General features: G+C 40.4%; 1 protein-coding gene across 2 annotated transcripts in view; it reads left to right on the forward strand.

Annotated features, from left to right (window-relative positions):
• Nucleotides 1-11,304, forward strand: part of RTTN (rotatin) — a 181,680-nt gene that overhangs the window by 154,205 nt on the left and 16,171 nt on the right. For both annotated transcript variants that reach the window (XM_019524619.1, XM_019524626.1), the window contains exons 42-44: nucleotides 2,632-2,729; nucleotides 6,018-6,095; nucleotides 8,095-8,221. In XM_019524619.1, coding sequence (XP_019380164.1) covers nucleotides 2,632-2,729; nucleotides 6,018-6,095; nucleotides 8,095-8,221 — 303 coding nt within the window. The remainder of the gene's footprint in view (nucleotides 1-2,631; nucleotides 2,730-6,017; nucleotides 6,096-8,094; nucleotides 8,222-11,304) is intronic.

Below are 11,304 nucleotides of genomic sequence, written 5' to 3' on the forward strand. Positions count from 1 at the left end.
TCTGACAGCAGCCTCTGTAAAATAAGTATGATGGTTACTGTTCAGTGTCCAGTGCATAAGTGTTTACACAGTTTACCACCCAGCTAGGCATTTACTGCTCCTATGCCACAAATACCATAAAGGATACAAAGACAACTAGTTAAAAGGGTTAAACTACCCTCTCATGATTCCAGAGGGAATGACCTGGTCCAGGATAAGGGTAATCACTGGACAACTTGCACTGTTATTGCCTTTCCATCACATATAAATACCTTCTAACAAGGACACGAAAAGGAAGAACATTTCTAGAAATGATTCAGAATTCTGGCAGCCTGTGCAGTTTGCAGAATATTATAATATATAAACATTGTATTATAGCATTCACAATATATTAAAAAATGTATTTATGTTGTAATACTCAATATTTTGCATTCTCATGATGAAATGAAACCACTCAGAACGTGATATTGGGGTGTTTCCTTCCAATAAAACACGAGTTAATGACTTTTCCCAAAATTTTGTTCATTACACTTCCTCTACATCACGTATTACGTCAGTGATTTAAGCATCAATTAATCCACAGTAAATATTGAAACTCTACAACTTTGATTTTTTTTTTTAAATAATTTTTAATTAATCATAGAAACTAATGTTAGGAAAAAAGTCCTAGTAGATCATTACCAGTTTCCAGAATTATGCCCTAATTTTCCTTTTGAAGTGTTTAATATCACTGTAGAGTTCATGAGCTTCAGTAGATGCTTCTATTGTACTTTGATTAGCCTTCAAACCCTACAGCATGATTAAAACATGAAAGCAGACTAAGAGAGACAGTAATGAAATATTTGATCTCTCTTTTTAATTCTAAAAGATAAATAAAAGATTTTTTTGGAAAAAAAACGCCAAAAACAGGAAAGCAAAGACAGGAATATTAATTTTTAAGGTTGTTCATGCTTAATGCATCTAATTTATCTTTTCAGAAATCTTCAAACTATTTGATATGGGTCATGTGATAAAACAAGACTATTACTTTGTGTCCTTTTTAAGCAGTCACAGTATTCTAGGACCTTTTGTTCTCATTAAGAAAAAACATTCAGCTTTCAAGGATGTACCCTTAAAGTTGTTTTAATAATTTAAATACATTACTAATAAATGACAAATGTTAATGGTAAAAGAATATTTATGTAAACTTGCTGTTTACAGCTTTTTAATCTTTAAAGGTCTTAATCTTTAAGCTGCATTCTAACCTTTGTCTACACTTTAATTACAGCTTTAATTTTGATCCATGCATGCAAGACATGCATCTAAACATGCCTTTTTCCTACGTTGATGTGCTCTTTTCCAAAGCATTCAAGAGCATCTGCAGACTGGGCTGGATAGATGAAGAACCTAGTAGTTGCCTCAGGAGGTGCACAGTAGTAGCATTTGCCTACTGTGTTACTTAGGTTGGGGTGGGCAAAATAAAGCTCACGGAGGGATTTTGTCTTGCCCGTGGCAGCTCTCTGTCCTGCCATCCGGCCCATGATGCATCCTGCCACTTCTGGGTGCGTAGCGGGGCTGGGGTGGCTCCACAGCCAAACTACGTTTCCCAGCAGCCCTGGTAGTGATGGCTCCTTCCAGCTGCTGCTCCCCCCTGCCCTGGCTGTGTGGAGACTAAACAGGTCCCACCCAGGCAGGGCCCAAGCCTTGGGCTGAGCGTGCAGCCCCAACCTGCCCCATGCAGGGGGGTTGGGGTCCCTGCAGCACTCACTCCAGATCTGCCTGTCCCAGCCCCGATAAGCAGCAGTGGCTCAGCAGAAGCTGCTGCTGGGTGCTGGGGAAAAAGCAGGATCTAGTACTTTGTTGGGGAACTCAAAGATTAGTAATAATAAATGTTATTAATGCATTGCCCTAAACCATTGCATAGTATTTCTGTATGCTATTACAGAGTTTGTCACTGTTCATCCCAAAGGTAGCTTGGCTGTACTTTGTAGGTAAACAACATAATTCTTTTATCTTTATTTTCCTTTTTATTGCAATAGATTGATAACACTTGAAATCTATGAAGCACTGTTAGATTTCTTCGAGATGAAGAGCATTCTATATATAAAATATAAGAGGTTGCATTGCGTACCCACTGCTGTTAGGTTAAGTACAGTTGTTAACACCTAGCACATAAAAAATTTTCTCAGAAAATGTGTGCCACACAGATTTGGGGGGGGAGTTGTTTTTTGTTTGTTTTTTTCAAGGGAAAAAAATGAAAGCTAATCTTGTAGTAAGACCACATGCCTCAACACATGTATTTCAGTAGCAGAGAGAATGCAAACAGGTGTTCTACTCTCCAACAGTTTGTGGCCTTTTCTGATTAGTGGATTTTACTAGACCCTTGTCCATTTTTTTATTAATGCATTTACAAATTGGCTGTAGGTATTGAAGATAAATTAATAATTTTGGTTGCCAGTTGAATTGTTCTATACTCCTGGATGTCTTGAGCAACGAGATGAATTAGATTTTACTCTTTCATTTTTTCCCTCATACAGAGAACCTTAATTGCTATGTGGAAACAAATAATTGAAAAGTTGTTTTGAAATAAAATACCTTACGCTCTCACAGGCATGATTTGGTACTTTTGAATGTGAATATTGTTATAAACCATGTAGGGATTTTGTCTTTCAGCTAACCTCATAGACAGCTGCATCGAACAGATGAAGCGCATTCATGCGCAGCTGAACCTAGATTCCCTAAGGCCTGGAAAACCCACACAGAAGAAGAAGGTAACTCTAAAATCTATCAGGCTGAAATAAACGATTGTAATTGTAGAAGGCATTTGTGCAGATTAGTCTTTTTATATGATTTCTTGAAAATGAATAGTTGGTAAATAGTTGGCTTTTTAATGGAACACCTGCATCTTTATAGAGAGAAGGAACTCAGATGGACCTCTGATTGTCACCTAATTTTAGTTGCTTAACCTCTTGAGAAGGAAAGATAGAGTGTGATTCACTTAAGACAGCTCAATGTTGCCCTGAGAAAGTGGAAATCTTTCCTTATTCTGCAGTCACCTGCTTCATTTCCTAAAGACCTTCCAACAAATAATGAAAGGGAGCTACCACCAACTTTTTTACAGTACATCCATGGCTAATCCAAGGAGCATTTCCATCATGCACAGAGCATAAGACAGATTTCTTGTTTAAAAAAAACCTAACAAAAAAACCCCAGTATGTAATCATGAAATTAAAGACCATCATATGCATGGCAACAGGTTCCAAATTAAGGTCCCACAGTCATTCTGGAATTTTCCAACTTTTGAAGAATTGATTTTGCAATCTTTCAATTTATTTTTTTAATGCAGTTTTGTTAAGGTTTTTTTCTTTTTTGGAATGGGAGGGGAATTGGGCATGGAGGCATGTTAAATAACAAAATGGAAAAAAAAAACACATTCCAAATTCTTGTGGCATCATCTTAACAGAATGGGTCATAGTCAGGATTGGAGCCTTTAGCTTCACTTCACAGACCTGATGGAGCTATGAGAGAAATAGTAGGCTTTCACTGTCTATGAACCAATACTAGCAGGTGATAACACACACACTGACATTAGATTTCACTTATTTTTCTCATAGCAAAGAACATGAAAACAGGAATTTTGGGTTTGATGTCAGGTTCTAAAAGGGATATATTCATGTGCTCAGTATGTTATGTGTATTTCAACCAAAGTTTGACTCTTTCTATCTAGTCTCCTCCAACCTGATCGTGTGTGACCCTAATTTACCTGCCCCAGGTAGTGCAGTGCTGTTCACCACACTTGCCCAATCAACATCTGATGCCCAAACTTGTTTTATTCCATTCTCCTTAGCCAGCTAATCCTAGACTTCCTGTTCGATTTCACTATCAAGCCACAATTTCCCCCGTAATCCCACTCCCTGCATATTTCCCTACCCCCTGCATCCAGTCTCCTTGCATAGCCAGTGAACATAAAAGTACCTATTGTAGATGCTGTTTTCTTTCTGTTTCTCTTTTACTTTATTACAGGAACTTTACTACCTCCCTTCTCTGGTCTGTTACATTTCTAGTGAGAGAAATGCCTCTCTCCCTCTAGAAACTGGGAGGATACAGGTATTCATGCAGTTTCTTTCACAGGAAATGTGCCAGATCTGAGAGAAAATCGTCCTCTTTCAACAAAGAAGATCTCTCCTGCATAAGAGTTGCTGACCCCTGCTTTATACAATAAACCAAACAAAATTTCAGCTGAGCATTATAGAGTTTGCTCAGCTGAATAGCAGGTTCATTTGGCCATCAGGAAATACATACATGGTTAATCTTTGTGGCCTATCTAAAATGGTGTCTGTGTTTTAATAGCAGCCAGGCAATTGGCTAGATCCTGTCCATTTCAAGACTGCTACTAGAAGCAAAGCTCTCTATGCCTTGCACCTATTGTTATGACTTTAAATGAGGTGCAAACACCTGAGCACAGGCTATGTGTGCTCTGAGTAACAATGAAATGAGCGTTAATTAGATAGAAAAAGCTATAAACAGGCCTTTTCCTGCAGACAGCTTAAGCCAGTTGTCAGTAATATCCATACAGCGTTCATTTTAAATGTGGCGTTTGCAAAGCAGATTGCAGATTGGATTTATTATTTAAATATAGTTACATAGTCCCTATAGAATTGTGTGGCAACTTTTCATTGGCTGTTTTAGTGTATTTTGTATAATGAGCTAGATGAAATGCAGCAAAGACAAATGCAAAGTGCTGCTTTTGGGACAGAATAGTTGCATGTACAAATACAAACCGGGGAATGACTTGCTAGTCTGTAGTACTGCGAAGTGCCTGGGGTTTATAGTGGACTATAAGATAAATATGAGCTGAGCATGTTCTTGTTGCAAAAAAGAGTAACAATGTACTGTGTTGTATTAACAGCAATGTCTCTTCTTGCAAATCAAGGGAAGGGATTCTTTCTTTCTCTTCAGTATTGCTGAGGCCTCACCTGGAGTACTGTGTCTAGTTTTGCGCTCCATGCTTCAAGAAGGATGTGGACAGACTGGAAAAGTCCAGTGCAGAGCGACATAAACGATTAGGGCCCTCCAAAGCACAACTTATGAGGAAAAGCTGAAAGAGCAAGGTTATTTAGTATGAAGAAAAGAAGACAGGAGGGGAGGGGGTGTTGATGATGGTCTTCAGACACCTAGAATACAATTATAGAGAGGATGGAGCTGAGCTTTTTTTCTGTGGCTGTATGGGATAGAGCTAAGACCAACGGACCTAAGCTGCCCCAGAGAAAATACAGGTTGGAGACGAGAACGATCTTTCTGACTGAAAGTTAGTTAGAGGTGTTTCTTGCCATGAGTGGGGTGCTGGACTAGACGACCTTGTGAGCTCCTTTCTAGCCCTACTTTCCTATGATCCTATGAAAAATGAGACGAAAACTTGGTACAACAATCTCTTAAAAAAATAACCTGCATATTTCCGTCCACTTCATCCGCCCATATCTATGTGATAGTAAAACTTTATTTTTATCATTGAATACTGGCAAACATGACACAACTTAAAATCAAGTATTACTGTAGCACTTTAAGATGAAGCATGAACCCTATTTTATACCTTTGTTCCTTTTATGCTTGAGAGAACAGAAATAGCTTTCTGTGGTAGTTGAGCTCCCAGAACTACGATCATCTTTCACAGGTGGTTAGCATGTCAGTGTCCTAAATGGTGGTATGATTGAAGTGCCTTTGTATTAAGAGTGGTCATGAGAGCAGATGTGCTGTATACTTATCTGTTAAATCCCCCCCTTCTACTTTAGAATCCAAATATCAGAGCAACTTTCAGTCTTTTATTATCTTTCTTTGCTATACCATTCGTGGTAGAAAAAAACTGTTCTTTTCATTTTATAGTTAGGAAGCTGAGAGGCTAAGTATGGTATAACACAGGAAGTCTGTGGTAGAGAAGGTACCTAAACTCTGTTCCCCCTAACTTTCAGATGAAAACCCTGATCCCTGGAATATTCCTGTTCTATATACAAAGTTAATAGTCCTTTCATACTGAAAAGCTTTAAATATTTTTGTCTATACAGGAGGACAGCCTTATCACAGAATTAAAAGGTGCCATGCAGCTTCTAAGAAACTGTCTTTACAGAAATGAAGAATGCAAAGTAAGTAGTCATATTACATAGCTGGTATGATCACATGCAGTTAGTTAACTGTTCTGAAGAATAAAGATCAGGTTTGTTCAATATCAGCTGTTGTCATGTTGATTAAAGCTCAGCTAAATAGCCCTGTGTGAAAAAGCTTTAATTTCACTGACCTAAAACAGAGCATATTCTATGCATATGTTAGACTTTTAACTATGACATGGAAAACAACTTTATACAAACTTCTTCCAACAATTTTTGAGACAAATAACATGCTGAATATCTGTAGCAGGTTGTCCAAAAGTTTGTGGTGCTACATGTGTTAGATACCCTTTTTCTGCTTCCTTCCCTTCTTTCTTGCCCTTGTTAGAAAAATCAAACATTTGAAGTGGAAAAAATGGATAATGTAGGAAGGTGTGGAGAAGAACATGGGTATACAACAGAAAGGTACATGAAGGAGAGGCTTACAAGCTTAGCAAATGCCACTTCTTTCCATCTCTCCTCTCCATCCAGTCTATTTCCTCTACCCTTTCTGAAGGAAAAACAACTAAACTGACTACAGCAAAGAGAGGAGTTTGTTCATTTTCACCTATATATTCTGAGTGCCTTTTACTTTTTACCATATAACAATTTCTACCCTGATCCTGTGGAGCTGGCTATTTTTCTGCCTTTTAACATTTCTCCTGCTCATGGGTCTACGTTCTTTCTGGCATTTTTCCCTACCTCAGTTCCTTTAATTTAACTTCTGTGTACTTTTAAAATTTCTCTTTTATTCTCCTCTTCATCATGTTTTAATTTCCAGCTCCTTTTCCTTGAACTTTGGTACATTTGTGTCTCTGGTTTACTACTTTTCTTCCTTTCCTGTTCATAATTCCTTACCCTCACTCCTTTCATGAATTTTCATTCCACTTGGTCCCTTCATCATTTCCATTGTCATGGGACTGGTTTTACACCTTGTGCTGCCTTTGGGCAGTGCACTGCAAGAACCCATGCTAGAAATGCAGCAAGAGGTGCTACACTGCAACCTATAGGGTAACAGCTTCTTTATAAATGCTATATTGTGCCTGAGGCTTGATGAGGCTTGAACCCTACAATCCTTAAATGGACATATACCACTGTCAGAAAACTGGATGTAGCTGTTTGTGCAGGCTAGTATCCTTCTTTCTCCGCCAGTAACCCAGGCACTAGATCAGATGATTAATTAGCATTTACCTTCTCCTTCTAAATTTTTTGTTCTTAATCTCTTTCATCAGAAATCTGAAGAGATAATTTAGTGATGGAGAAAGGAAGATTACTGCCTAAAACTGAAGTTCTGTACCACTTGTTTGACAATTTATAAAATGAGGCTGTGCCCTTCTTAACCCTGCTTTTGTCTGTACTGTTCAATTGCAGTGCCAGCTCTACGTGCAGATGCTACTACTGACTTGGTAGGGGGACATGCAGGGCAGCATAGTGTATTTCAGTATGACAGGGTCTGGAGCCATTAATTGTGTGGTATAAACTTTACTCCCCAAGAACTTCACTTGTAGGCAACAAACTTGCTTTCTAGGAAGTATTGACTGTAAATATAGATTTACAGAAGCAATATATTTAGTTGCTAGTAAGCAACCTTTAGTTTTAAAAGTATATATCTGAGAACTTACTACTAAATCAGTGGAAACTATTTCAGCATCTGGGCTTTGATAGGCACATATCAGCACGTATTGTTGTAGACAATTTTATAGAGTCAAAGTTCATGCAAAGTTCAGTCAAATCTTCAAATGCTCATTTGAAACATCTTTCTTGAGGAAACATTTCCATGTTGAACCAAAGGTTCCTATTCTGGCTCCACTGCTATTTAAAGTAACAAAGTAAGGTAGAAACTCTCTGAGGGAAAAATTTTTTTTAAATCTTCACTTATACTAGTAACAACTTCTCATGTATAAAGAAAAGGAAAGAATTTTTAAGTGTTATCCTTTAATACATAATTCTTCAAAATGGTATTCAAGATTGTACTATGTCCTTCTCATTTTCTTGATAGGCAGTAGCACTTAAGGCTCACCTTGTCCCTGTTCTTCACTGCCTCTGGCCATGGTTTTTAATGGATGATTCCTTAATGCAAATAGGTCTGCATTTGCTTTGTGTCTACACTGCAAACCATCCAGCAGGTAAGTGTATCACATTTCAGTATAACGTGACAAAATCATTTAATCAAATTTAATAAATGTGGAAACGGATACATAGAGGGGAAGTACTTTTATAAGTTTTAATGTCAGAAAGGTTGTATGTTTTTCCTAAGGAAGGAAAAAGATAGTAAGTGAAATCTTGTGACTTTTGCTGTCGACTTCAATGGGATTAGGATTTTACCTTGGGTACCTATTTCAAGTCTTTTGAAGGGAAATGACTGTTGTTTTTTATTCTTTCAAGACAAGTATAAAATTTTAGCCAAGCTTGAACTCTATCAAAATCTCAATAGTCCCACAACACTGTAATGTATTGTGTGGAAATACTACTTGCGTGACAGAATAGTTGCAATGATCCTTTATTCAGAACATACTCAAGTGTCAACATGAAGTTTGTACTTCTAAAAGACTGGAAACGTGGCATTTTAAGTTATCACTTTGGTGTTTAAGAAAGGAAGACCAGACCAGAAGAAACAATCAGATCATCTAGTGCAGGGGTTGTCAACTGGGGGTATGTGTACCCCTCGGGGTACTTGGACCGGTCCTGGGGGGTGTGCATGGGCAGGGACAGAGCGCCAGTGCCTCCTAGGAGCCGGGCTGGGGCAGGGCAAGGGCATGGAAGCTCGCACACAGTGGCCGCTACTGCCACATGCCAGCCCAGTGAGTTTCCCCACACCGCAGAGGGGCACCACTGCCCTCACCCTAGCCCAGAGAGCTTCCATGCCCTGCCCCGGCCCTGCTCCTGAGAGGCAGCAGTGCTCCGTGCCCGCATGCTGTTCCTGCCTCCCCACTTGGCATCCAGCTGCTGGGAGTACTTAGACACTTAGACTGAAAAAGGTTGAAAACCCCTGATCCCGTGTAACTGTTACATTTTACTCATTTGACCCAAGTGGAGCCCAGTAACGTATTTAATTAAAGAGCATCTCCTAAAAAGGCCTCCATTCTTGATCTGATGACATCAAGCATGGAAAATCTCCCACTTTCCTTGAGAGTTTGTTTGGCAAGTTAATCACCATCACAGTTAATAAATTGTGCTTTAATTATTTATAATTATGAATTTATCTGGTGGCTAGGTTCTAATTATTGAATCCTATTAGATATCTACCCAATAGTTTCCCAATATTTTCTCCTCAAAAAGGTACTTCGGACACTTGATTTGATTAGAGCATGGAAACAAAACAGATTGAGCTCTCAAAGTCTTTCACTATAAGAGACTCCTGCATTCCAGTTATTTTCAAGCCTTTTTATTCTCTGTCCTTTCCAATTTTTAAAATGTGAAGGAATACTTCAGCCAAATACTACCTGTTGAGCTGAATATGAGAGTGTCTGTGGGAAACTTAATGGTTTATGGCAACTAGAAGTCACACTGAATCATCTAAGGGTCTCTTATGGTCTTGACCAGTGTGCATCTGTTACAAAAAAAAATATTGCTGCTTTTTGTTTGCTTGTAAAGGAATGTGGTTTTAATTTAATCACGTTATCTCCCTCTCACCATCAGTTTCATAGTTTCTAGGGTCAGAAGGGACCTGAGTAGATCATATAGTCCGACCCCCTGCCATGGCAGGAAAGACTACTGGGGTCAGACGACCCCAGCAAGGTGTACATCTAGCCTCCATTAAACCACTTCTGTATGTGTCGTAGAAGTAAAGAAGTATTTGTTGATAGTGGTTCATAAAGCAACATCAATGAAATTGCCTATTTTTATCTTTACTTAGTGTTAGCATTTCTTAGGATCCAACCTTCTGGAATGTGTTAAGTGTTATTGCAGTATAAATAAGCGTAGTGTGTAATACCAAAATTAATTACTTGTTGGGTTGGAAATGTAATCTGAGCATGAAATTTTGGAGCATAAAGTATTGTGTGCTGCCACTTCCCAGCTTAAAGGAAATAAAGGCTTGTCATATAGAGTTCTCCAGAAGTAGGGCTGGAAGGGACCTCCATTCCAACCCCGGTCATCTAACCAAATGCCCAGTATGAAACTCTATCTTCTGATTTTTGTGAAGGCATTCTCAGACATAACAATGAATTTAGTTGAAAAATCTCGCTACATCCCCTCTACACATTACAGGTATCACACAATTAACTGGTTAATTATGCAGTTACCTTAAGACCAGCTACTTATGCAACGTACTTATCACACAATAAAAAGCTCCAAACAGCTATAAAGTTAGAACCCAAAAGTGTGTACTAACTTAATAGCTGGTTGCTATTGAGCTTTAATTTGCATGTGTGATGGAGTCTTCCCGGTGGCTGGAAGCCTTGCCAGCCCAGCATGAAATCCCAGGCCCATGGGATTGTAGTTGTTGTGATCCCAAAGGCTCAGCGGTGCATGAAATACCTGGGCCCACATGTGTGGAAGCCTGCTCCTTCCTGATGCAGGGGAGGCCACCCCCGACACCAGTAATAAGGCACAGTTGGATCTAATGTGTGATCCAAAAATTGCATTTCCTGCCATGTACGTGTGGCTCCGGAGCGGCGAGAGACACGCAGGTGAAAGCCCGCCGCACCCCCACTCCCCCGAAGTCACCTAGAAACCCCCCAGCAGCCTCGGAGCCCCCTGCTAACCCCCAGCACAGCCGGAGGCAAGTGGGGCCTGTGGTGGGAGGGGGTTAACCCCTCACTGAGTGGGAGGAGGTGGCTGAGTGGAGCCAGGCCAAGTCAAGCCCCGCCCAGGCCCCTACTTCGCCGAGCCCCCCAGGGAGCCACGCAACCAGGCTGCACAAACAGGCGTGCTTGCCTGCCGGTGCATGAGTGAGCGTGGAGTTCACACAGGAGGGCCCGAGATCCTGCCTACGAACCCCCCAGGGTAGACCGTCCCAACTGTAGCCAGCCTACCAGAGGCATGACCCGGGTGGGGATGCGTCCCATCCTGGGGGGCCCCCCGGGCTCTGGGGCCCCCCCCCCCGGCACCTCAGAGATGGCCACCCAGACAGAGCCCATGGTTCTGGGCTCCATGAAGACGGAGCCCCTGGCCCTCGACTGCGTAGGCTGCCTGTCCCTTTTTCAGGCTCTGTCGGCTGGGAGCATGGCCACCTCCCCATGTGGGGTCTGCTTCCTTTTGGGGTCTC

This window comes from Gavialis gangeticus, unplaced genomic scaffold (assembly GCF_001723915.1).
Source record: "Gavialis gangeticus isolate Ggan-Ray unplaced genomic scaffold, GavGan_comp1, whole genome shotgun sequence".
Lineage (NCBI taxonomy): Eukaryota > Metazoa > Chordata > Crocodylia > Gavialidae > Gavialis > Gavialis gangeticus.